Here is a 27848-nt window from a genome sequence, read left to right on the forward strand (position 1 = left end):
ACAATGCTTATTATCGTCCACGATACCGTGAATGTACATTAGAATTCATAGTTTTTGACCATACATTTCATCGTTTTGACGAAAATAACCATGAAACGACTTGTCAAACGAACAGCTGATTTCTCATGTTTACAAAGTTCGGCATCTGGTGGTGGGGTAAAAATAAAAACAACACTACACATGTTCAGTGGCCGAATAGTAACGAAACCAAATTTGAGGTGCAATAGTAATGGTTATGCAAAATTCTTAATTTTTTAAAATAGCTAAAATTAAAAAGACATGACATACTTTGAAGGCAATGTTGATGTTATGAAATGTTAATATGAAAAATTATATCTTTTGAAGGGTTGTATACTGTTTACCGGAAGTACCATTTACCGGAAGTACCATTTACCGGAATACCATTCACCGGAATACCATTTAACGGAATTCCATTTACCGGACTATACCATTTACCGGAAAACCATTTACCGGACTGTACCATTTACCGGAAAATCATTTATCGGAACTACCATTTACCGGAATTTCATTAATACGTATTAATTTGGGTTGTATCCCATTTCCCCAAAAAATTTTGGCAGAAGAAACCATTCCCCGGAATTTTTTCACCAGAATTTATCATTTTTCAAAAAACATTTCGCCAGAATTATGATAACAAACTAGAATTCATGAAAAATGAACTTATTTAAATATTATTGTTTGCGGCAAAGCCGCAACCACCGAGGATGAAGGGGCTGGGGCGGCCGACCCGCCGTCCGAAGCGGCGGCCCTATTACATTGGTCTAGGTCTGTCGGTGCTTCATAGGTCTGCGTGAAAGCTAGGGGTGGTCCCTTAGCCATGTCCGCCACGCGACAGCGTGAAGGACAATATATCTTTCAAGTTCGAACGCGCAGCGTGAGGAGTCGGATATCAAAAGGATTTTTAAATGCCACACTGCTAAACGTAAAAGCAATTGAAGTACCCAAAAATTAGTTTCCGGGTAAACGGGATACAATCATAGATTAAAAACTCTTAATCCGGTAAATGGCATTCCGGTAAATGGTGCATTTCGGTTAATGTCAGTCCGGTAAATGGTTCATTCCGGTAGATGGCAGTCCGGTAAACGGTTCATTCCTGTAAATGCATTTCCGGTAAAAAGCAGTCCGGTAAATGGTTTTCCGGTAAATGGTTTTCCGGTAAATGGAATTCCGGTAAACAGTATACAACTCTTTTGAAAAAATAATTTAACAGTGCTAATCTCCTTAGTTCAAAATGGCGACCAGTTGGTGTTTACATTTTTCTAAACAAAACAAAAAGCTTCCCTAGCACAATCTGTTTCAGGAAATACTCTATCGATACAAAAGATCTGTCAAACCGTTTCCAATCGATCCGAACTTTTTAGTTTGGTTTTGTATTCTGATTATTTTCGAGTTGGATATAAAACACTGTTTTTGCTATCACTTTACTATATACCGATCTAATTTCAAATATAAATTTTTATTAAATGATTGGTGACATACCAGTGCATACAAGCGAGATTTCTTGTATAATTTGGCATTTACGTACATAAATATTGATTTCACCACTCAATTTTGAAAGTCTGTAAAATCTGGGCACTCTGAGCAAAATCTGTGCCTGACCAATAACTGGACGAAGGGTCAAAAGTCTGTGTTTTACAAACCACAGGTATGAAGTATTCATTTAAAACGCGAGAAAAACACACTGAATTGTGCGCTGGAATTCACCAGATGTGCAGTAAAATTCATCAGATGTGCGGCAAAATTCATCAAGTGTGCACAAAATTCACCAAGTGTGCGGCAGAATTCATCAAGTGTGCACAAAAGTTCACCAAGTGTGCGGCAAAATTCATCGAGTGTGCAGAAAATTCACCATATGTGCGATTCCAACTTTTTGATTTCCATTTACATGCACCCAAAATAATTTAGAAATTAATTCTACGGTATTTTTCACGTAAACTAAGATTTTGATGCATCATATCGATTCTACGTGAATTTTGTAGTAACTCCAGTGTAACAAGGACGCCCCGGTAGCAACTACTTTATTTCCACATAACTGACTCATGAATTTCACGTAAAGTCTAAGTGGATGATTTCTAATCCGTTTTGTGCATTTTTCTCCAGCGTGTGGTGGTAAATTCAAATTAGAATATATTCAGCTTTGTTCCATGTTGTGAAATTTTTGAAGCCGTTGTGCCTGTTGTCATCATGATCGGATATTCAACTGTTTAGGATTTGTTGTTTTGGTAAGTGACAATAATTCTTAATTGCAATCCGCTAATTTTTGTTTTTCTTATTTCATTTTTCTGATAGCAATGGCTTTGGATACAAGTGCTTTTCCGTTGGATCTGAAGATGACCTTTCGTTCTTTGGTGGGTCTGTTCGAAAAAGAGGTTCAACGGAACACCATTTACGGAACAACAGACAAGGTAGAATATATTTTATTTAAATAATACTTTTTTTTATTAATGTATACTTTTCAATTTTTACAGGATATCAAAAAGAAAGCTGCGTTGAAGGATGTCCAAAAATAAGTGTTTCTTATACTTAAAAAGTGTAGTGTTAAGATGTGCAAAGATAGTAAAATAAAGTTTATTCACAACAAAATTTAGCTTTTTTTTAAACATTATGAAAAATAACAAAAACAGGAAGAAAAAAAAAACAAACTTACTTTCATTCGGATATTAAAAACATTCCTCGTGGCCATCATAAACAAACCGCGTTGAACTGACAAAAAAATCACGTAAAATGTATGTGTGTTCCATGAAGCACAAATTCTTATAGGGACGCGTCCACATATTGATTTCGTAGCATCTACGTGAAAATCAATTGGATAAAAATTATGTAGTTTTTCACGTAGCCCCTACGTGCGGATTATTTTGGGTGTGGGATTCGATCAATACTTCATACACAGTAAATTTTTGCATCGATTTCCAGCAAAAAAAAATTGCTGGAAATGTTCAGCAATCCAATTTTTTGCTGGAAACCAGCAATCGGTTTTCTGATTGCTGGATTTTTCAGCATTCGGTTGTGTTCTTGACATTTTTGCTGAAGACCCAGCAATCGGATTTCAAATTGCTGGACTTTCCAGCAACTGATCTAGTTTGCTGGAAAATCAGCAATCGAGTTGTCAAATTGGAGTCGGTTTGTTTTCGTACGCGGAGAAAGGTGAGAATTTATTTCACGAACTTTGAATAGATTAATCAATTATTCTTATTTTCCTCTATATTATAGCAACCATGGTCTGCAGACATCAAGTCAAGGGTGAGTTTTCATTGGATAGGTATAGATATTTTATGAAAGATACTAATCAAAACTTTATTTCAGGTGGTCAACACTTTGGCACAAAGCTTCCACCCCATAGCAGAACCGGTGCTGGTATATTAAAAAAATGTATAATTTTGGTAATAAATACCACATAATTGAAAAAAAAAATGGAATAACTCTTATTTATTGGTCATTATAGGTACAGCCAGTATTCAATACTTAATTTCGAATTGAAACATAAATTTGATACCAAATACAGCCGAATGTTTTGAAAAAAATTGCTGGTTTCCAGCAATCTGGATTGCTGATTTCCAGCAATTTTAATTGCTGGAATACAGCACTAATGTTTGCTGGTTTTTCCAGCAATTCAAATTGCTAGAAATTTTGCTGGAAAGTCAGCGGGACAAAAACCAGCAAAATTTTGCTGGTTTCCAGCAATAAAAAATAAAAAAAAGCTACTGAGAATATTTTTGGTATAGGAATGAAATTAATGTTGTTTTTACTTTGTATTTTCATTTTGTTTATTATGATAAAAAATGAAACCAAATTTAATTGAGAATAAACTTTATTTTCACACCAATTTTATCACTTTTCCTTCAATTACTGCAGCTCGCTTGGTTTTTGGAATCCTGCAAAAATTTAAAAGTATGATTTAATTAAAAAAAAAACTATTATTGAAATAAAAAATAAATCACCTTTGTTGCGTTCATATGTTCTGTTGAACATCTTTTCCGTACAGTCCAACTAAAAAACGAGCGATCGTCACCAGGTTCTACGAAAGATGAGTTGTGTCCATTGCTAAAAGGGGATGAAAAACGAAAATAAATTCATGATTATCATAAGCATCATTAATGATCATATCACTTACCAAAAAGACAAAGCTGAATCCACAGTTCCATTACACGCTCATATTTTTTCAACCATAAATGATTGTTTTTCATACATTTTATGGTATTTTTAGTAGAACTGCTAAAATTATTATTTTCAACCGTTATGAATTGTTAAATTTCAACCATTTTCCGAGTTTATGAAGAAAACTTTGATAATGGTTGAAATTAAACAAAAAAATGACTGAAAAAACAGGAGCCATGTTTTCATTCGCTGAAGTGTTTGTTTTGTTTGTGATTCTACGTTGGACTAAATTTCTTAAAAATCTCTCGAATTGCTTGACATACAAACTGTAAGTATTGTTCTGGTAATATCTGTTAATTCAATAAATAGAAATTGTGTTCAGATAGATCATTAACGTCGCTCTTTCAAATTCAATTTTCAGACGAGAGTTAGGTTATCTGGGTTCGGAAACAGCAGCAGTTCCGCCGCAGACAAAAATTCGTCGGTTTGCTACTCAACGAAATTATAACAGCTGCCGTTACGTCTTTAGGTAAGTACATATCAATTTGGAAATCTCTGTGAATTGTTCCAAAATTAATAACCACGGAAAATTTATTACAGAATGTTCCGGAACTCCCTACGTTTGCTGCATCAGGAGGTTCCGAATATACACCAAGAAAAACTGGCACCAAAATCACAGCACAGCCGGAAGCTGAACCACAGGCCACCGGCTGAACATTGAAGGAAAGGCAGCAGCGCATTATCCGTAGCAGTAGCCGACACAATCATTCCCTCCGCCGACAAAACTTTCTTCCGCTAATGCAACATAGTAGTGCTACAATTACAATTACAATTATGTTTATTAATAATGTTTATAATACATAATGCATAATATGAAACTTATTGAATTTCTATATATTGAATGAAATTTAAGTCGATTCATATTTAAAAACGGATATTTTCTTTTAATTTCGACCCATTTTTACTTTTTCGACCATGCTTGGAAAATAACCATTATTCAAGTTCTCTGTAGAATCTCATTTTATGAGTTTTCGCTGAAAACTCATAAAACGACTTGATCCACTAAACTGCCATTATGGTTATTTTTCAAACATTAATGGTTCAACTTGGCCCAGCGTGTAGACACAAAAATTTTACAACAGCTAACGAATTCAGTTGGCTGACAATTCCCTTTTCTAATAAGAATTTACAACCACACGTTTAAGACAAACGCACAAAACGGATTTAAATCATTCATTTAGATTTTACGTTAAATTCATGCAACAATTAAATATGTGGAAGAAAAGTCGTTACTACCAGGGCTTCCGTTACACACTGTGTTTACTAAAAACACACGTAGAATCGATATTATGCAGTAAAATCATAGTTTACGTGCAAAATCCCGTAGAAAAAAATTCTTTATTCTTTTGGGTGCAGAAAAAAATAAAAATAAATACAGTTCAATCGAACATATTGTACACTCTAATTCTCCTTGACTCAGATTTGAAGGAAAACAATTCAAAATGCGCCAAAACTGGGAAAACTCAAATTTTGATTAGAACGGCACAACTCAGAAATGAATAGTAGGGGTTTTCGCGCATTTAGAGTTGTTTTTGTTCAGGGTGGTTCAGACTTGTTCAGGGATCGACTGAATGGAAAAAAATCAAAAAATTATGAAATTTTAAAGCGGTTTGGATAGAATTTCGGATTTGAAAAAGAAAAAGACTGTTGTGCGGTGTATTTAGGATATGAATGCGTATATTTTTTTTTTTTGTAAATTCTTTATTTGAAACGGCTCGTACCTTTAGGCTTTAAGGAGCCAAACTCGTTTTGTTTGATTACAATTGTGTGCTTATATCTAGTTCACTTTTAAAGAAAAAAAAAGATAGATAGGGAAATATGAAAATAAAAAGAATTATAGACGAAGATCAATAGCTTTTAGGAAAAGGTATATTTCAAACATGTAGTCCAAGTCTATAACAGCCAGCACATCTCTCACTGGAACATAGGGTGGTTTTCCTCGGGCCCGAAGGGATTCTATCAAATTCGTTCTAGCGACAAGATGAACCTCGCACGACCAAACAATATGCTCGATGTCGTGGTAACCTTGGCCGCAACTACACAAATTGCTGCCAGCAATATCAAAACGATAGAGTACCGCGTCTAAGGAACAATGATTGGACATGAGACGGGAAAATATACGAATAAAATCCCGACTCAGGTCCAATCTATTAAACCATGGTTTAAGGCAGGCATGTCAAACTGGGGGTTCGCGGGCCGCATGCGGCCCGCGCCCTAGGTCAATGCGGCCCGCGTAGCCTCGTCTTAAATTGTCAAAAAAAAACACCACTGATTTTTATGTAAAATATTACTGCAAAAAAACTAATGCTGAATGTACCGTTTTAAATGATTTTGGGTGCGGCCCTCTACGTCATAGGAAATTTTTAATGCGGCCCGCACACCTAAACGAGTTTGACATGCCTGGTTTAAGGCTTACCCTTGGGATAATCGAGTGGAGCCACCGGCCATCCTCATCCTCGTCCCATTTGCGTTGCCAGTTGACAAGAGAGTTTCTTCGAACTACAAAGTAAAATTCGTTGAAGGCGATTTCACGCTGATACGTGTCACCTTCCATCGCCCCCACCTTTGCCAGAGAGTCTGCCTTCTCATTACCCTCTATCGAGCAATGGGAGGGAACCCAAACAAAGGTGATGGTAAAGCTACGTTTTGATAAAGCACTCAAACTATCCCGTATCTTCTCGAAGAAGTATGGTGAGTGCTTTCCCGGTTTTATTGAGTGAATTGCTTGAACAGAACTCAGACTATCCGTTACAATAAAGTAGTGCCCAACTGGCCTTGAAGCGATACTGTCCAAAGCCCAATGAATTGCTGCTAACTCTGCTATATACACAGAGCATGGTGACTCGAGGCTGTAAGAGGCGCTAGATATTTCGTTGAACACTCCAAATCCTGTTGATTCCTCTATAAGTGATCCATCAGTAAAGTACATTTTATCAGCATCGACGTGTCTATATTTAGTTTCGAAAATTCTTGGAATCAGAAGTGGACGATGCGGATCCGGGATTCCACGAATTTCCTGCTGCATAGACAAATCAAACTGGACAGAAGAATCATCGTAGTCTGGGCTACAAACACGAGCGGGAGAATACGAAGAAGGGTTTACCTGCATTGACATGAGGACATGGTATATAGACATAAATCTGGTTTGAAAATTTTGCTCAAGAAGCCTTTCAAAATTTACAATAACCAATGGGTTCATGACCTCACACCTGATGAGGAACCGGAGTGATAGTAAATTGAATCGATCTTTTAGTGGGAGTATTCCTGCCAAAACTTCGAGACTCATGTTATGCGTTGAGGGCATACAGCCCAAAGCGATGCGGAGACAACGATATTGGATACGCTCGAGTTTAATGAGGTGAGTTTTGGCAGCTGACTGGAAACAGAAGCTACCATATTCCATCACTGAGAGAATAGTTGTTCGATAAAATTTTAAAAGATCTTCTGGATGGGCTCCCCACCAGGTGCCAGTGATTGATCGGAGAAAATTGATTCTTTGTTGGCATTTTCCTTTCAGATACTCAATATGGGCCCTCCAGGTACACTTGGAATCAAACCAAACCCCAAGATACTTAAAACACCTCGATTGAGTGATCGTTCTGCCCAGGAGTTGAAGCTTAGGTTGAGCAGGTCTATGTTTCTTAGAAAAAACAACCATCTCCGTTTTCTGAGGGGAAAACTCAATCCCAAGCCCCAAAGCCCAGGAAGACAATCTGTTCAAAGTATCTTGTAAAGGTCTGTGCAGATGAGACTCAGAAGATCCTGTGACAGACACCACGCCGTCATCTGCAAGTTGTCTTAGAGTGCAGCCTTCAGAGAGACAACTGTCGATGTCACTTACGTAAAAGTTGTACAAAAGTGGACTCAAACATGAACCCTGCGGGAGACCCATGTAAGAGGTTCTTCTAACTGCAATATCTCCGTGAGCAAAGTTCAGATGTTTCTCACAAAGCAAACTGTATAAGATGTTGTTCAATAGTGGAGGCAGACCCCTGGAGTGTAACTTGTCTGACAACACCTCTATAGAGACTGCATCAAAAGCTCCTTTTATGTCTAGAAACACTGAAGCCATTTGCTCACGTTTTGCGTACGCCATTTGTATCTCTGAAGACAGCAAAGCAAGACAATCGTTTGTCCCTTTGCCCCTTCGGAACCCAAATTGAGTATCTGAAAGGAGACCATTTGCTTCTACCCATTTATCCAAACGAAACAAAATCATTTTCTCCATCAACTTGCGTATACAAGACAACATCGCTATTGGACGGTACGAATTCGCATCGGACGCTGGTTTCCCGGGCTTTTGGATAGCGATAACTCTCACTTCTCTCCACTCTTGGGGAACAATGTTGTTCTCCAAGAATTGATTAAATAAATTTAACAAGCGAAACTTGGCGGCGTCCGGAAGGTTTTTCAACAAGTTAAATTTGATTTTATCAATTCCCGGAGCTGAATTGTTGCAAGAGAGGAGGGCAAGTGAAAATTCGACCATCGAAAAGCTGGAATCCAGACCACACCTATCAGGAGGCACGTTCCGGACTGGGGGAGGAAGACTGAATAAAAAAAGAAAAAAATCTTTCAAACGTCAAATTTCTCTCATCAATCTACCGACCAGTGCGAAGGTTCAAAATTTTACTTTCTTATTTAGTGATTTTTGATAAAACTTGTTTGATTTTGAAAAGCACTTGTTTTGCATTAAACAATGATCTAATTAGGTTCTGTTTTGCTCTGGCAAATTCTTGCATGATCAGGCGTATTGAGTCGCTCAAATTTCGTCAAAGTTTTGAAGCTGATATATAAAAGTGGTGTGATTAATGGTTATTCTAAAGTATAGATAAATATAAATTTAGCACCTAAACAACTGAGTTACATGACTCGCTACACGAAACTGATCATCTAAAGTTAAAATTTGAACGATTACAAATCTTTTCAATAATTGCTGGCTTTTTGCCGAACAGTAAAAAAACGATGCAGAAAACGATGCAGCAAATTTCAGTCTTCCTCCCCCAGGTTCCGGATTATTTTTTGTACAGGTGTAGAATCTGGGCAGACTTTCCGTGCAAAGTTTAATATCCATCTATGTGTATTTTCTTCACTTTCATTTGTAGATGATCGATTGCGCATGCTTCGTGCCACTTTCCATAAGGTACTCAAGGATGTTTCCCGTGATAAACCACCCACAAAATTCCTCCAATACGCCTTTTTCTTCCCTTTGATCAATTTTTTGAACTGATTTTCAAGGGAAACATATGATTCAAAAAGGACGAGGGTTCCATGTTTTCGAAAATCTTTGAATGCTTTTGATTTGTCCTTATAAAGCTTGGAACACTGCTGGTCCCACCATGGATTTGGGGGCCTTCGAAGAACAGATGAATCTGGGATAGGTTTTTTTTGAACGCAAAGTGCACTTTCATGGATCAAACGTGAAAGAAAGTGATACTCCTCCAAAGGAGGTAAAATATTCATAGAATTAATGGCATCTGTTATTTCGTCCGAGTACTTTTTCCAATCGATGTGTCTTGTAAGGTCATATGCCATATTTGTTGAATTTGAAGTGCTGGCCCCATTGGTGATTGTAATTTTGATTGGCAAGTGATCACTACCATTGGGATCAGGGATTACCTTCCACTGGCAATCCAATGATAGTGAATTTGAGCATAGTGAGAGGTCAATTGCACTTGGTCTTGCAGGGGGTTTAGGTACCCGTGTTTTTTCACCCGTGTTCAAAATTGTTAAATTGAAACTGTCACAAATGTCATAAATAAGAGTAGAACGACAATCGTCAGTTTGTTCTCCCCAGACAGTTCCATGTGAATTGAAGTCACCCAGGATCAACCATGGCTCAGGAAGCACTGAGCACAGGTCCTCTAGGTGATTTCGATCGACTGCAACTCTATGAGGCCAGTACAAACTGACAACGCATAAGTCCTTACCTCTTATAGTTGTATGACATGCAACAGCTTCAATTCCTCCTGATAAAGGGAGGTGGATTCTATAAAAGGAGTGGCGCTTATTGATCCCCAAAAGCACCCCTCCATAAGAATCGTTGCGATCCAAACGGATAATGTTAAAATCGTGGAATGAGATGTTTGATTGAGAAGAAAGCCATGTTTCTGAAAGGGCAAAAATATCGCAACTAGTTTCATGAAGAAGAAATTTGAACGGATCCAGTTTAGGAACTAAACTACGACAATTCCACTGTATAACAGTGATATCTCCGACCTCTCGGCGTAAATTAGCCATCGAGAGAGATAAACATTGAAATGAGGGGCCAAGTTTGCATCAATTGCTTCAAAAATGTCTTTACTACAGGAAGCATTGTTGTTACAATGCTTTTGATGGATTCAGAAACGTTGAAAAACGAAAAAATTCCATTCAGAATGTCAGTCAACTTAAACAATCCTGGCTGGGAAGTTGATTCTGAAAGAACTGCATTCGTCAAAGGGGCCTTTGAGGTCCCTGCTGGTGTTGAATCGTTCTGTGGTGAAAAAATCGTGCGGAATCCAGGAGGATTTTGTTTTTGTTGTTCTGCAGCATTCGGCTTTTTAGGGACACTGGTTGGAGGGCTCATTGCAGGGATTTTCTTGGGTATTTTGGGTGTCTTGGGAGTTGTTTTAGCACGTTTCCGGGAGTTTGCAAAGAAAACAAAAGGGTTTTCCGCATCCGTTGTAACTTCGTTGTCAACTGGCAACACAGAAAAGATGTTACTTGAATGAGGTTGGTCCAGTGGAGAAGCGCTCTTTAAGATAGAGGCATAAGAACGACGCGATCGTTCCTTTAAAGAGCGCTTCTGTTTATCCCAGCAACTCTTGAATGCCTCGCACGAAGAGATTTCATGGGGTGAGCCCCCGCAATAAACACATTTCTGCTCTATTGCTGAGCATGCTCCATCCCCATGATTCTCCCCGCATTGGGGACAGCGTGGCTTATTGCAACAGTGCGACGCTGTGTGCCCCAACTTGATGCAATTTTTACAATGCATGGGTCGAGGCACGAAGAGTCGCACAGGAAGCCTTAAAACTCCGTCAATCAAGACGTAGTGAGGGAGGGCGGTACCCGCGAAGGTCACACGAAATGAAGCTGAAGGCGAATACTTTGTAACTCCATTTACGACGTTGGCAGTGTTGAGTTGACGGCAATCCACGATTTCGACAGAAGTCGAATCGAGGCTCTTGAACTTGCCAACGCCGTTAGATTTAACGTATTTCGCATCCAGACTCATTTCTGTGATCACGCCCTCTATCTCTACGTCTCGAGACGGGATGTAAACGTGATACTCTAGGTTCAGAAAATTACTTGCTACAATCTCGTTTGCAGCTTTCGAGTTAGCCACAACAACGCGCAGCTTGTTTGAACGCTGTTTTGTAACACTGGTTACAGAGGGCCACCTCGCCAGATCTTTGGTGATCTGTACCACGTTAAGAGGCTTACCGTTTTTTTTGGGCCGGATGAAAACCACCCATGGCCCAGAGGAAGATGAGCCCTCTGCATATGCTCGGAGTCGGGTTGTTCTACTCTCAGCTGGGGATAATGAAGAGGCATCATCCATCTGAGAAAGACTAGCAATTGAGGGACCAGCAGCATCTGGGTCCTCTAGATGCTCCTCATTCTCGTAGGTTGGACTCTCATCATCCATAACTGAGGGGTTTAACCCCCCGCCTTCGTTCATATTTTTTCAACGGAGCCACTAATGCCTCCGTTTTAAAAATATGAGCAAAGCACTCAATGATCGAAATATATAAAAAAAAGGGAAACAAGATAGGGGAGAAACAGTGAAAAAAATAAAAGATATAACAAACTTGATTGATTTTTTCGTAATCCACGACTATTCGGCCAATTGGAAAGTCGTATATTTGGTCCAGTGTCTAACGATGGCTCCAACCACGTGGTCTTCTTTCGTTGATTGAAGATGGCTGCCACGAACGTCAATGAGCGGGGAACTAGTCTGACGAAGATGATTAGGCCGTTTATCAAACGATGACGACGACCTTCACCCGCACCTCCAAACACTTCCAGCGGGGGCCAAATCCTTTTCACGGGGAACAACGGAGTAAAAAAACTGCAGGCCACCAGCACTCGACAGGCCAAGTTTCGGGGAAGTCAACGTATCACTTTTCCTATTCTAGCGAGGGCACTTCTCCACTTTGGTAGCTAGCGAGAATTTAATTGTCTTTTGTGTCACCATACGGCAAAAAAAACACCGGATTGAATACGGCAACTCTCCACTCAGAGGAAATCTTATTATAAATTTCATAAGATACATCTTATGAACCACTTTTTTGCGTCCAAACTAATTTTTCATAAGAGTCTTATGAAATTCTTTCAATTTTCATACGATGTTCTTCTGAAAAATAGAAGAAACGGCATTGTGAAAAAATGATGAACACATTCATTCATAGCATCAGTTTTTTTTCATCATCTAACAGTACGAAGCAATCGCCAGTTCATAGTTATTATAGTTTTCCTTCAATGTTAAATGTTATTGTTATCTCCGGAATGGTAAGTTCGATTTGCTGTTTTGAGTGTGAACGTTGAATATATTAGTAAACGAAAATACATTATTTGTTTACTTTTCAGCAAGCTGATCGGCAAAAAACGAAAGGTCGAAGATTAAGATGCGGCAAAAAAAACCTTGATGGAGCCGTCTTTTGATGCGCTGCTGATGGTGACAATGAAGGATTTAATTTTAAACGAATTTGGAAAACAATAAAGTGAATGTTTTCAGCATGAAATATCGAGAATTTTTCTTATTACAAAGTGATTTACTGTTTCCATAAGAATCTCTTATGAAAAGCAACAACCTCTCATTTAAGTAGGCGTTCATCTTCAGAATTCATTCGCGTCATAAGACAATCTTATGAATTTCATTAATTTTTCTTATGGCGCCACTTCATAAGAGAATCTTATGGCATACATAATAGTATTTTTCTTAGTGTCTCCTATCAACCGAACAAAGAACACTTTTTTCACACACGAGGCTCGCAAAACCACGACCGTGTTCACTGACTGATGGGAGACGAATGAATGCGTATATTTATATCCAATTTATTTTATTTTTACCTCGAAAAATTCGGTCCATTTGATTGCATCCAGCCGGTGGAACTATGTGCTGTCACACTCAGCCGCCAGCCCTCTCGGTTTGTTTTGAGCTGATTTGAAAAAGGGAATCGCCATAGAAGAAAATGATTTACACTTCAAAATATTGAGAAAATTATACTTACAGTTGTGAATGATGGCTTCCGTAGAGATTGCTGGAAGAAGAATAAATATGTTTAATTTTGTTTTTATTTTTTTTTTAAATCACATAACTTTTTTCATTCTGTATTTTGTCAATCTTAAATGTAATTTAAAGTTATACTCACCATGATTATTTCGTTAACTGTGTCCGACCATCACTAATCACTAAGCACTAATCATACTTCCACAGCCAGAACTTATGTCCGATCCCGGAGAATAATAAAAGATTATTATCATTCTTTTTGTCTTTGCTCATGTTTTCTATTATGTTAACATAAAAATATTGAAATAATAGAAAACATAAAATGGCCGGGCCCACTGTGGAGCAGAGAACGCAGAGACACCGGAACAAAGGAACAGAAGAAACGTGGACCACCAGTACCATACGTTTCAAATGGGCATTATCGTTGGAAGCATGCTAAGAAAAATGCTCCTTGATGAACAAACCATGGGTGATGTGAAGTGACTTCACCAATCACTAGGACAATTCTTCAGCGGCTGGAAATGATTAATTTGGTACACCGAAATCACAAAACCTAAGAATAGATTCATTTTAAAGAATTTGATAAACATAAGGATTTTTAAAATCTTAGCTTTATTTTTTAACTGTTTTGGATTTCAGAGTACAATCATTTCTGGTCATTGACCAAGGATAAAGCGCCTTTACTCGCTCTTGAAAATAAAAAAAGAGAAACGGAAAACATTAGTAGAACAAAAACTCTTCAAGGTCTGTTTAGAGCTTGAAAGGTTTTTTTTGAAAATAATTATTCTAATCGTAGAATAGAATTTTACTTATTGAATATCCCTGAAAGCTTTCCACAAGCAATAATTTTTCAGTTCTTTATTAAATTACACTTAATTCAAATTTTTTAACAAAAAAACATTGTAATCTACAATGTAAGGCTTTTCTCATGCATTTAATATATGATTCGATTTTTATTTAATTTATTTAAATAGCAATTCGTTAATGAATTTCGAAATAGGTGAATGTGCCAAATGTAAACATGTGGAGTTATGAGATGGGTAAAGAGGTCCGTTTGGAGACCTACATTTTGATGCTACAAAGTTATCTAAAGGATATTTTGTTTTAGAGAAATAAGAAAAACATAATAATATTTTTGCTGAGAGCTAATGCAGCTGTCAAACTTTGAGAAGCTGACATTGGCGCACTGATCGTATTAAAAACTCGATACCGAATTAAAAGATATGATTTTACAAAAAATAGTTTGCAAGATTGAACATATTAAAAACATAAGCATAACGGATTTTTTAAAATCTCTTTTATGAAAAAAAAAACACCTCATTGCACGAGTAAAAAATATGAAGGATACTTATCATTGCGCAGCTTTTCTCTATTAAACGTTGGCTGTTCGAAATACGTGAGGTCTTTTGTCTCGAACACATGCATTACACTTATCGATGTATTCCGGCTGGCTTGATAAATGGAACTGCTTAAAATACAGTTAATTTAATCATTCCCTTTAATAAGGTCTAAACTCCAAGTAACGTGAAAATATAAAAATATAATTCTATACGTGGAACCATCATAGCAATCCAGAAAACAGATGTCGTTGGCAAGCGAATACAATCGGGGGAAATCACTTTGGAAAAAAAAACACTTCCAATTTCACAATAAAATCAATTCTTGACTACATTTTCTATTCTTACTACTATGCCCTTCCTGTTTGAACTCTTGCACTTTCTCATACTTTTTTCAACCAATTTTCTTTTTGGCCAACTATTGGCGGACTGTTAGAAAGAAACAGCGACGGATCTGGGAGTAATTCACTAGCCACGATGGCTCACATTGACCAAAACCTACAGCTTTCCCACGCTTGGGAAATAATTCGTAGCACTGAATCAAAACATTTTACAGATCACAATCATTCTTCCCCGGGTTAATATTGATATCACTTATGAACTCAAATTAACAATTTCACGAATAAACCATTAATTTTCTCGTTAACTGTGTCCGACCATCGCATCTAAACAATCAAATTAGGTTTTGGAAGTCTCTGAGTTGTTTTCATCTATTTTGCACGAAAAAGTGTGCGTCTTCGCTAAGTCCCACACTCAGAAAAATACTATTATGTATGCCATAAGATTCTCTTATGAAGTGGCGCCATAAGAAAAATTAATGAAATTCATAAGATTGTCTTATGACGCGAATGAATTCTGAAGATGAACGCCTACTTCAATGAGAGGTTGTTGCTTTTCATAAGAGATTCTTATGGAAACAGTAAATCACTTTCTAATAAGACAAATTCTCGATATTTCATGCTGAAAACATTCAATTTATTGTTTGCCAAATTCGTTTAAAATTAAATCCTTCATTGTCACCATCAGCAGCGCATCAACAGACGGCTCCATCAAAGTTTTTTTTTTTGCCGCATCCTAATCTTGGACCTTTCGTTTGCCGTTTTGCCGATCAGCTTGCTGAAAAGTAAACAAATAATGTATTTTAGTTTACTAATATATTCAACGTTCACACCAAAAACATCAAATCGAACTTACCATTCCGGAGATAACAATAACATTTAACATTGAAGGAAAACTATAATAACTATGAACTGGCGATTGCTTCGTACTGTTAGATGATGAAAAAAAAACTGATGCTATGAATGAATGTGTTCATCATTTTTTCACAATGCCGTTTCTTCTATTTTTCATAAGAACATCGTATGAAAATTGAAAGAATTTCATAAGACTCTTATGAAAAATTAGTTTGGACGCAAAAAAGTGGTTCATAAGATGTATCTTATGAAATTTATAATAAGATTTCCTCTGAGTGCAGGTTTTGAAACTCCCTAGATGAAAACAACTCAGAATTTTGATTAATTCCAACTCAGTTGTTTTCATCTTCATACATAGTGAGACTTCTGAACCAAAACAAATCAGTCTCTGAATAATTTGAAATTACCGTGTAGAGTATAAGGCAAAGAAAGATAATTAAAAGAAAATTTATGAAAATATAACTTGCGCATTTGGCACGGTGCAACAGTCAGGTAAAAGTAAATGCAGAAGTGTTGGTAAGATTTGCAGAACGGTAGGTAGAATCTGTATATACACACCTGTCTTCGCTTTCGGGTTTCGTTTATGTGAGAACGAGAGAGAAAAAAGGTGGCAGAAATACACATAATTACGTTTCGTATTTCACTTTTCTGGTAATATTGTGCTGTGTGCCGGATGTATTAAGCTGAAATTTCCTCAAATGTAGGGATAATCTTCGATAAAAGTGATAAAAAATTAACTGGATTATATATACGGTAAGTACCTGCACTTGCGAAACGTTTGAAATACCTCGGTCAACCTTTATACAATTCAGCCCTAAAATATACACCATTTATCGCCCAAAATCAACATTTAATGTGCATTTAGAAAAAAAAAACTAGAATGGTTTCCCCAAAAATATGACGTATATTCTTCAGTCTCGGCATAATTGTTCGACCATTTCACTGAAAATATATCACTTAATTATGCTTATGATAGCCAGAAATAAAAAATATTTCATTTTTTATTTCCGGTCCAGTTATTATAGATTTGACGCCTGTTACCGAACTGGGTAAAATTCATATGCCGTTAAGGGAATTTTAAGAAAACTTGACATTTTAAGCATAGAACGTTTACTATCACGGAGAAAAATATATAGATTTATCAGTTATTTTACGCGTCTGCATGAACATGAATATGGTTGTTTGGTTCTGACCCGAAAATACATTCAAGCCAACAATCAGATGATACTTTGCCACGAAAGGATAAATGGCTGATTAAGCGATCGCATCGATGCTAAGAATCCAACAGGAATTTTTATTTAATCATTCGTATGGTTGTTTCTACTGTAAATGCTGCTCCCCGTGAACGTGGGAAATCGTTGATTCAAAATATTTATGAAATTGATTGGAACAGATAAATGCATTGTTTTTCTTTTTTAAATGAAACATTTTTATTTTTTTTTTAATTTTAATTATTTATACGATTTAGTTTTTTTGCTTCTGCTGGGGGAGCCAGCGCCATGGCCCTGAAACAAAATGCTGTTATTATTTTTTTCGGTGGAAGTTGAACTGCCTGCGCCCTGAAATAAATTAAAAGCTCTTATGAAAATATGATTGCGGTAAAATAAGAATACTATGTAACTTACGTGATATGATCTTGTTCATCGCATTTTATTATTCCACCTTCCGGATAGGCCCTCGGGGGTCAAAATGCACCCAAACATCTCTATATGTATCTGAAAACATTAAAAAAAATTGAAAAGAAAATCAACTGAAAAAAATAAATCATATTTACCTTCCCGCTTCGTGTTGGTTGATTTTTTCCACGAGAAATAAATACTGGCTTTTTTTCCTCTAAGCCAGACAATTTACTTGCTTGTTCATACGAAATTCAAGGTCTATTCAAGCATCAGTAATATTTAAAAAATAACTATCAGATATTATAATGTAGACTAGGAAAATATAGCCAAATCTACTAGCTGTTAAATTATTTTAGCGATATGCGGTTGAGAAATCCTCTACAGCCAAATCAACTTTACATAAACACTAGTTTGTTTGTAGTTATCGATGTTGATTATGTAATATTATGCGTTCAACCAAAAATATGTGATATAGATGAGCCAACCATACGAATTTTGATAACAACCTATAGAGTTTTTTATCCGTGATAAAATGTTTATTACTGGGATAAATGGAAGTTTAATTAATAGATTCGACCGTTTTATTTCAGGTATGTGATTATCCATCGAACGGATACGTTTATATTCTGCGAAGCTAGGCGATGGAAAATAAAAGGAAGTCCAGTCACCGGCAGGGGTCCGGCGAGAAAAGGCTTGGTTATGAATTCTCAATTTCCTATAATCAAGTTTACCGGGAGTTTGCTGGGAATCAGAAAACTACGAACAATCAAGGAAACAACTCGTCTGGGCATACTAACGAGAATTTTGTCAAAACTCAGAAAACGACGCAAAACAGAGAAAACTGCGAACAACCGAAGGTTAATGTTGACTGTCGTAAAGCTAAGAAGGATGAAGCACGACAATACATTTGCCTTGCAAGGGTTGCTTTGGATGAAGGAAACATACAAAAGGCTAAAAATTTGGCGGTAAAGTCCATGAAGGTGTGGTACTTCAAAGAAGCCAAAGATTTGCTACGACTTATCAAACATACAACGAGCTCGTCGCCGCGTGTCGACGAATATGTTGACTTGACTCACGTTAACAAGGATGAAGCACGGCGTTGCATCGAACTGGCTAGGAGTGCCTTCAGTGAAGGCGATATGGAAAAGGCTCAAAAGTTAGCGGAAAAGTCTATCGAGTTGTGCCCGTTGAAGGAGGCTGAAGATTTACTAAAAAGTATCAAAAGTACCCATGGCTTGTCGTCACGTTCCGGTGAAAAATTTACTAGAAATCAGAAAAATACGACAAAACAAAAAAGCAATAATGGGCCAAATATGAACGTTGATTATGAACAATTTAACATGGATGAAGCACGCCGTTGCTCTGAACTAGCAAGGAGTGCCTTCAATGAAGGTAATATTGAAAAGGCTCAAAAGTTAATAGAGAAATCTATCAGGTTGTGTCAGAAGGCTGAAGATTTACTAAAAGGTATCAAAAGTACCCATGGCTATGAAAAATTTACCAGAAATCAGACAAATTCAACAAAACAAAAAAACAATAATGAGCCTAATGTGAACGTTGATTATGCCCAAATTAACAAGGATGAAGCACGCCGTTGCTTCGAACTAGCAAGGAGTGCCTTCAATGAAGGCAATATGGAAAAGGCTCAAAAGTTAGCGGAAAAATCTATCAAGGAAGCCGAAGATTTACTAAAAAGTATCAAAAGTGCCCGTGGCTCGTCGCCGCGTTCCAGTGAGAAATTTTCTAGAAATCAGAAAAATACGACAAACGAAAAAAATAAGTCAAAGGCGAACGTTGACTATAATCGAATCAATAAGGATGAAGCACGCCGTTGCTTCGAACTAGCAAGGAGTGCCTTCAATGAAGGCAATATGGAAAAGGCTAAAAGTTTAGCAGAAGAATCCATCAAGATGTACCCGTTGAAGGAGGCTGAAGATTTACTAAAAAGTATCAAAAGTACCCATGGCTATGAAAAATTTACCAGAAATCAGACAAATTCAACAAAACAAAAAAACAATAACGAGCCTAATGTGAACGTTGATTATGCCCAAATTAACAAGGATGAAGCACGCCGTTGCTTCGAACTAGCAAGGAGTGCCTTCAATGAAGGCAATATGGAAAAGGCTCAAAAGTTAGCGGAAAAATCTATCAAGTTGTGCCCGTTGAAGGAAGCCGAAGATTTACTAAAAAGTATCAAAAGTACCCATAGCTATGAAAAATTTACCAGAAATCAGACAAATTCAACAAAACAAAAAAACAATAATGAGCCTAATGTGAACGTTGATTATGCCCAAATTAACAAGGATGAAGCACGCCGTTGCTTCGAACGGGCAAGGAGAGCCTTCAATGAAGGCAATATGGAAAAGGCTCAAAAGTTAGCGGAAAAATCTATCAAGTTGTGCCCGTTGAAGGAAGCCGAAGATTTACTAAAAAGTATCAAAAGTGCCCGTGGCTCGTCGCCGCGTTCCAGTGAGAAATTTTCTAGAAATCAGAAAAATACGACAAACGAAAAAAATAAGTCAAAGGAGAACGTTGACTATAATCCAATCAATAAGGATGAAGCACGCCGTTGCTTCGAACTAGCAAGGAGTGCCTTCAATGAAGGCAATATGGAAAAGGCTCAAAAGTTAGCGGAAAAATCTATCAAGTTGTACCCGTTGAAGGAAGCCGAAGATTTGCTTCGACTTATCAAAAGTGCTTCGGACCGAAAAGAAAAAGTGAAGAAACCAAAGTTGGGTGTTGACTACACCCAAGATCAGCTAGATTTAGTGCAATATGTTTTGAATTGTAAAGATTGTTATAAAATTCTCAGAATTAGCAAAAATGCCACAGATTCTGTCATTAAAAAGGCTTATCATAAAATGGCACGGCTATTGCATCCCGATAAGAATAAAGCACCAGAATCCACACTAGCTTTTCAATATCTCCAAAAGGCCTTCGAAGATGCAATGAAAGAGTTCAACAGAACAGGCCATTGCCATGAACCGCGTTTCAATGCGAATGAACATAAACCGCGTTCCAATGCGAATGAACATGAACCGCGTTTCAAGGCGAATGAACATGAACCGCGTTTCAATGCAAATGAACATGAACCGCGTTTCAATGCGAATGAACATGAACCGCGTTTCAATGCAAATGAACATGAACCGCGTTTCAATGCGAATAAACATGAACCGCGTTTCAATGCGAATAAACATGAACCGTGTTTCAATGCGAATGGATTTGAATCGTATTGCTCTTCGCATGGACCGTGGCCACACTTTCCCAAACGCAAACCGCCAACGCTTGCGACATCAGGCGTCTTTGTTATACTGTTAGTTGGTGCAGCTATAATATACCGTGCCTTCACCAATGGTCGCGCAAAATAGAATATTTCAAAATTTTATGTTGCACCTTTCACATGAAATGAAAACATGGTAAATAAGCTTTTTAAGTCGGTGAGAGAAAAAGAAAAAAGAAATATGAAAATAAAAAATAATTATTGACGAAGATATATAGCTTTTAGAAAAAGGTAGATTTCGAACATGTAGTCCAAATCTAGCACAGCTAGTACGTCTCGTTCTGGAACGTTAGATGCCCAGCCAACATGAAATCGTAAAAGAAATCATCGTCAAACTCGTAAATGAATACAACTGAAATCAGCATCGTAAATGCGTACACATAACATTCGACCATTTCGTATATTCATCGTGGAGGATGTTAAAATCAAATGAATTAAGATTAAATTACGATATGTTGGATGAAGTCGTATTTAGAACGGCCGATGTGAAATGAAATCTTACAACAATCGCCTATCATTTCTTAAGAAGCATCTTATCATACACAAACGACTTACGAATTATAATCGTCATTGATTACCAAAAGATTCGTAAAGATTAACACAAAAGCGTCGGTCATCAGGTCACTTTAAATACTGCTAACTATCATCGTATAAAATGGAAATTGAATGCCACTTAGTCATGTAACGAAAGTGGTGATTTTTCGTACAACCATCATCGCAAAAAACCCCTCCTTGAGTCGTATACGAGTATACTGATTTTGAAAAGAAAAAAATCATTAAGCGCTTTTGATAAGTGCATGGCTTCCTCTCATAATTTAATTGCTCGATTTTGATCAGTGTACAATCTCAAACAAAAATAGAAACAGAAAAATAAACAGAACAGCAATCGGCGAATAAAAAGGGGATTAATTGCTGCGAAGTAAGTTTCTGCGATTTTATATATTTTGAAAATAGTTAAATTTCTTCATCCTACTTGCAGGTTTCCCGTTACTATCGATCCGTCAGAAATAAAAAACAAGGAATGCTCCAAGACAATGAGCAACTGTATAGGAACTGGAGCAGGTTGATTGAGCTCTTGAACCGCCCAAAGAAGCTGCGCGAGGGGCATGCAACGACAGGGGAACGCAGGAATTCTACTATAAAAGGAAAAAATGCTTGCCTTTATGGCAATCGCTTTCTTCCACGCCTCCTCCAGCTTGACAATGGGTGTAACATTAAGGTTTGAGACAAGTTCGCGAGAATCAAGAAATCATCAAGGTAAGAATGAGACTTTTTTTTTTATAATAAGCTTCAACTAATGATAATGAACTTATCGTAGCTCTCTCCTGTTCCCGGAGCTGGACGGAGTTGGTAACTCGTAGCGTCCCTCATAGTGTGGTGAAACGATAGGAAATTATCTATCGCTTAGGTCTGAAGATTCTGGCTATTAAGAACCGGATGCGTAACACCGGTAAAACTTGATGAAACCGAGAACTTTGAAACTTTCCGGCGTTCATGCAGAAAAATTAGTTTATTCGAGCCATTTCTGCAAGGCCGATGGAGGCTACGGATCTGTAAGGTAAGTTACCGAACACCTTAGCTATTACATCAAACAGTTAATAATTTCAGTTGAGGTTTGATTATCTTATCTTCGTTTTTTTTTATTCAGATGTTATTTTTGACCCGCAGATATAAAGCCGATTTATAGAGAAAAAAAAATCTGTTTCATGCTTGCTGGTCCGCAACTCAGAACCGAAACCGGAAATGTTCATCTCCTAGCAGGTCAACTAGTTCGTGATATCACCTATAAGTGAACTCGGTATGTAATTAAATAGATGATAAAGTCAGTTCATAGTTTTAATATCAAGAATCGTTTTTCAGATTGTCCCGGCACAATTTTGTCAAGGCTATTTATCTCCGTTCTCTTTAGAGTTTTTCTACTGCTGCTACTCAAAACATCACCTCTATCGAATTCATCGAATATATCCGGAACTGGACGATGTGCCGGAAGATTGAGTCGAAGTTCCTTCTATGGTATGGTGAGATAGAAGTAAGCTATTAGAGGGCAAATGCTCCGGAAGGAAATAATTGCTGATCGACGTTGGAAAAAATATCATTTTCGATGTGAGCCTTTAATCAGATTTCATTTAATTAGATTTAAATTATATTTGCTTTAATATTAGGAATGAACCCAAATATATATTTATGCATTCATGAAATTAATCAATAAATAACTGAAATTTCATCCCGAATTTTATTCCAAATATGAGACGTAACATGCTACATAAAAAGGTGGTTTAATGGTTCAAATCGTACAAAAGTACAACGAACCTCTTATTAGGTGTTGTATAAATCGCAAAACGATTATCAAATTGTCTCACATCGTACAAGGCAGGGGTGAGCAACCTTTTGAAGCAAAGGGCCACTTTTAATATGAAATTCTTTCGGCGGGCCTCATTAAAAGTAAAATTTAGTTAATAATATTTTGCAGAATTTAACGTAGTTTTTAGTTTCATCACTAAAACTGGACCATTTTTCAAAAATTTGAATGTTTCTAAAGATTTGAAATGTTTAGCGAAGATTCTATTTTTACAAAAAGCAAACATCATTTGCTGTCCTTTCATTTATTAAAAAACGGGTGACGCCCTCTGACACCAGATACCCGCTCAGTTTAGCAACATGTTTCAAATTTTGGAGTTATCCCTCTTTACTTCCTCGCTCCGAAAAATTTTTGGAGCTGGCTAGTAAAACTGTCAAAATGAGCGTGGCGACGAACTAGTTAAAAACGGAAATTTTCGAAAGTCTGTCGAAGGTTCGTAAAAAGATTTGAACCGTTTCTGAAAAAAAAATCCTCTTTTTGTTCGAACCGATGCGATGGTATTTTTCGTCATCACTTCCATTGAAAAGTTTTTTGGAGCTGATGACGAACCATAGCGATTTTTTTGTATGCCCATTTTCGAAAAAGTTTTCTTTACAATTTATTTAATTGTTTTCGTCAATTTTACAGGAAGCGTTAGGAGAAATTTTCTTTTTTTTTTTTTTAAATAAAACTTCAATTGATAGTAATTCAAAAAGGAATTTAAATTTTGTTGCAATCTACTGCGTACCACCCGTAAATTTCGCCCTTTGGCTGAGAGCAAAGTATCATCAGCAAATAATCTTCTACCTTTTCCTTCTGGTACATCAGGAAGATCAGAAGTAAAAACATTGTATAAAATAGGCCCAAGTATACTGCCCTGAGGGACACCAGCTCTAATGGGTGTCCTTTCAGAGCATGAATTTTGATAGCTTACTTGTAAGGTTCGGCTAGTCGAATAGTTTTGAATAATTTTGGTGAGATATACAGGAAAATCAAATCGAGCTAATTTAGCTACTAAACCTTTGTGCCAAACACTGTCAAAAGCTTTTTCAATATCAAGAAGAGCAACACCAGTTGAATAACCTTCAGATTTGCTAGCGTTAATCATATTAGTTACACTCAAAAGTTGATGTGTACACACAAAACTTTCGGGGCTCCACTTAGCAAAATTTCGCTGTTACTTCCCGTTAGCAAAAATATTTTTTTACTGTTGAGTTAGCAAAAAGCTAAATTTACTTGATTTGAGTAATAAAAAAGGTCATTTTACTTGATTTTAGTAAAACGAAGGTTTTTCAGCCGCTTTGTTCACAGACACCAGCCGCCGCGCCAGTAGGAAGAAAAATAAAAAGCTGCCGCGATTGAGTGCGGTTCCGGAATTCCGGATGTTCGTTGCTGATGGTTCTTGTGGTGACAAACTCCACGATGAAATGGTAGCTGAATCGACACCGGATGCTTACAGGGTAAGGTCTGATCTTAAAGTGTTTAGATTCTATAATTTCTCAATTTCTTATTTGTGTGTTTGTTTTTTTTTTCTACCAGGATAAAACTGCAACATGAAGCGCGCCACAGGCCGGTAATGAAGAAGGACTACAACTGGAAATTCAACAAGCTGCATCCGGCAAACACCCCGGTGCTTTCTTTGACGAAGGTGGCATGGCATTTCGTTCGCCAGTAGGTGAGTTCCCAGATTAGGAAAAGTGTGAAAAAAAATATAAAAAATGTGAAAAATAAATTATAAGTGAATGAAATTTGTGTATTTTATTCAATATTCAAACATTCCCCTGATTCTCCATGAGAAAAAATAAAGAAACATGAAATTACGAATCCGGGCAATCTTTTTCTCCGGTTTTTGCTAGAAATTTGAGTAAAAACGGCGGCGGCTAACTTTTGTACTCGTTTGCTAAAATTTTAGTTTAAAAATATTGCTAAATTGATTGCTAAGTTTCTAGCTGGTCAAATTTGAGCAAAATTTTGCTAAATTCCGGCCTCGAAAATTTTGTGTGTAGTAGAATGTCCATGACGAAAACCAAATTGTTCATCAGGGAAAATAGAATTCTGATTAATGTGAATCATCATTCTATTCAAAATAGCTCTCTCAAATAGTTTACTAAAAGAAGGAAGCAAACTAATTGGCCGATAACTTGAAGGCTCTGAAGCACTTTTTCCAGGTTTCAAAATTGGAGTTACTTTGGCATTTTTCCATTTATTGGGAAAATAAGCCAAGTGAAAACATGTGTTGAAGATTTTAACTAAAAAATTCAAAGTGCTTTCAGGCAACTTTTTAATAAGAATATAAAAAATCCCATCTTCCCCCGGGGCTTTCATATTTTTAAATTTTTTGAAAATCAATTTAAGTTCATCAATATTTGTCTCACAAGAACTTTCAAACACATTTTCTTTAGAAAGAATTTCATCAAATTCTAGGGAAATTTGAGCATCAATTGGACTAACAACGTTTAAAGTAAAATCATGAGCAGACTCAAATTGTTGGGCTAATTTTTGAGCTTTTTTTGAAATAGTTAAAAGAAGTTTATCCCCATCTTTCAAAGTAGGAATTGACTTCTGGGGCTTTTTCAGAATTTTAGTTAATTTCCAGAATGGCTTTGAGTAGGGTTTTATGTCCTCTACTGCTTTAGCAAAATTTTCATTACGAATGAAATTTAAACGACGTTTGATCTCTTTTTGAAGGTCGCAATAAATTAATTTCAAATAAGGATCCCTAGTACGTTGATATTGGCGTCGACGAATGTTTTTCAGTCGTATCAAAAACTGAAGATCATCATCAATTAAAGGTTGATTAAATTTATGTTTAACTTTAGGTATTGAAGCGACTTTAGCATTGACTATTGAAGTTGTCAAATTTTCTACAGCCAAATCAATATCTTCTATTGAATTCAATCTAACGTTTACATCTAAATTACGTTCAATAAAGTTCATATATCGCTCCCAGTTAGCCTTTTGAAAGTTAAAAGTGGATTTTAAAGGGTTTTCAATGGGACTTTGGGATAAAGAAAATGTTACTGGAAGGTGGTCTGAATCGAGGTCCGCATGAGTAACTAATTGACTACAATGCTCGCCTAAATCCGTTAGAACCAAATCAATTGTGGAGGGATTTCTAATTGAAGAAAAACAAGTATGTCCATTAGGATATTCAACAGTATAATAATCTGCAGAGCAATCATTAAACAAAATATTCCCATTAGAATTAGATAAAATATTATTCCTCGATCGGTGTTTTGCATTAAAGTCACCAATAATAAAAAATTTAGATTTATTTCTGGTGAGTTTTTGTAAATCTCCCTTCAAAAAATTTTTCTGTTCACCGCTGCATTGAAAAGGCAAGTATGCGGCAACAATTATAATTTTCCCCATAGAAGTTTCTAATTCAATTCCAATTGTTTCTAAGACTTTTGTATTGAAAGAAGGAAGAAGTCTAAATTTGAGACGACTTTTGATGACAATAGCTACACCCCCACCTTGTCGATCAAGTCGATCATTTTGTAAAATTTTAAAGAAAACATTGCTTTTCAAGTTATTGTCTGGCTTTAAAAAAGTTTCAGTGATGGCAGCAATATGTATGTTTTGAGTTTTCAAAAATAAAAAGAATTCATCTTGGTTAGCCAGCAAAGATCTAGCGTTTCAATTCATAATATTTAAATATCTATTTGGATCCATGAGGGAATCGCAAAGTCATAATAATTTTTTTAGCATAATTAAAAGAAGTTTGGAAAGCTTCAAACATTGAATTTGCTTTCAACATAAGTTGCATCATTTCCATTAAATTTTGATGCAAAAATTTTAATTTTTCCTCAGTAATCTCACCCAAATCAACAAAATTGTAAGGATCAGAAAATGAAGAAGAAGAACAAGTATTTGAATTTCGGGGATTTTCCCAAGCCTTCGCATGAACGTTGAGACTTGGTTTTTTCCCATTTTTATTAGTTAAACCTGAAGAGGGCAACCCATTTTCAACCACCTCTGAGAACGATAAACAACGAGTCTGTGGCGCAGAATCAGCCCAGGTAACATTAAAATCACTTCGAGCATTACCAAGACGTGATTCCAATGTAGGCCGAGGCTGACTGCGAACAGGCAGATTGTTTGCCGGTCTGACGTGTGAAGACGAAAAAAAAGGAAGGAGGAGAAGAAACTTTTCTGGAAACTTTGGGATTTTTCCTAGAAGCAACAATTTTTGCCCTAACGGGACATTCTAGAGAATTCGAGGAATGATTACCTGCGCAATTCGCACACTTAGAAAATTCTGTTTTTGGCTTATCACCACCAAAAAGGCATTTTGATTTTTCATGATCGAATGAGCCGCAAAACATGCATCTGGCATTCATTCTACAATTTTTAGGTCGAGACAAAAAGCTTGACAACGACGACATTGCGTAATATTTTGTAAAAAATTGGTATGGGATTTACGAAAAGGTTCAAATTTGACTCGACAATGAAACATAACATTCGATTCCAAACGTTCGGCTAGTGCGGATGTTTTTTGTCTAGTCTCTACAGTGTCGAGGTGTTTTTGCGAAGTTCAACGGTGCAGTTTCTCCACGTGAAGTGATTTATCCTAGTGGTTCGGTCGACAATTATCGAATGCCGTTGTTGTAGGAGTTTTGCTACATATTTGCAGACGAAAAATCGCAAATTGTTTTCATCAACACCAAGGCCATCATCGTTACCAT

General features: G+C 36.8%; 2 protein-coding genes and 2 long non-coding RNA genes across 5 annotated transcripts; 3 read left to right on the top strand and 1 right to left on the bottom strand.

The window, feature by feature from the left end:
• Window positions 1-2120: 2120 nt before the first annotated feature.
• On the top strand, window positions 2121-2575 carry LOC129744616 (uncharacterized). Its single transcript, XR_008736957.1, has 3 exons — window positions 2121-2243; window positions 2311-2426; window positions 2490-2575. It is a non-coding gene; the product is annotated as an uncharacterized LOC129744616 (long non-coding RNA).
• Window positions 2576-4317: 1742 nt separating this feature from the next.
• On the top strand, window positions 4318-4922 carry LOC129744279 (uncharacterized). Its single transcript, XM_055736724.1, has 3 exons — window positions 4318-4444; window positions 4538-4645; window positions 4717-4922. The coding sequence occupies exons 1-3, from the start codon at window positions 4332-4334 to the stop codon at window positions 4835-4837; spliced, it is 342 nt and encodes a 113-aa protein (XP_055592699.1). The 5' UTR covers window positions 4318-4331; the 3' UTR covers window positions 4838-4922.
• An 11583-nt stretch (window positions 4923-16505) lies between these two features.
• On the bottom strand, window positions 16506-20886 carry LOC129746836 (uncharacterized). Its single transcript, XR_008737384.1, has 3 exons — window positions 17698-20886; window positions 17549-17638; window positions 16506-17482 (listed from the first exon to the last, which is right to left on the bottom strand). It is a non-coding gene; the product is annotated as an uncharacterized LOC129746836 (long non-coding RNA).
• On the top strand, window positions 16517-23046 carry LOC129746835 (uncharacterized). 2 transcript variants are annotated; one of them, XM_055740725.1, is made up of 6 exons: window positions 16517-16676; window positions 18133-21741; window positions 21802-22079; window positions 22141-22380; window positions 22471-22620; window positions 22683-23046. In XM_055740725.1, the coding sequence occupies exon 2, from the start codon at window positions 18184-18186 to the stop codon at window positions 20908-20910; it is 2727 nt and encodes a 908-aa protein (XP_055596700.1). In that variant the 5' UTR covers window positions 16517-16676; window positions 18133-18183; the 3' UTR covers window positions 20911-21741; window positions 21802-22079; window positions 22141-22380; window positions 22471-22620; window positions 22683-23046. The 2 variants fall into 2 exon arrangements, with proteins under 2 accessions (XP_055596700.1, XP_055596701.1); XM_055740726.1 differs by having other exon boundaries at window positions 22491-22620.
• The last annotated feature ends 4802 nt before the right edge of the window (window positions 23047-27848 follow it).

The sequence above is a fragment of the Uranotaenia lowii genome, chromosome 2 (assembly GCF_029784155.1).
Source record: "Uranotaenia lowii strain MFRU-FL chromosome 2, ASM2978415v1, whole genome shotgun sequence".
Classification (NCBI taxonomy): Eukaryota; Metazoa; Arthropoda; class Insecta; order Diptera; family Culicidae; genus Uranotaenia; species Uranotaenia lowii.

Excerpts from the sequence above, each read along its gene's own strand:
- LOC129744279 (XM_055736724.1), top strand. The coding sequence starts at position 4,332 with ATGACTGAAAAAACAGGAGCCATGTTTTCATTCGCTGAAGTGTTTGTT. Across the intron at positions 4,445-4,537 it reads AATTGCTTGACATACAAACT|ACGAGAGTTAGGTTATCTGG; the intron begins GTAAGTATTGTT and ends TTCAATTTTCAG. Across the intron at positions 4,646-4,716 it reads AGCTGCCGTTACGTCTTTAG|AATGTTCCGGAACTCCCTAC; the intron begins GTAAGTACATAT and ends AATTTATTACAG.
- LOC129746835 (XM_055740725.1), top strand. The coding sequence starts at position 18,184 with ATGGAAAATAAAAGGAAGTCCAGTCACCGGCAGGGGTCCGGCGAGAAA.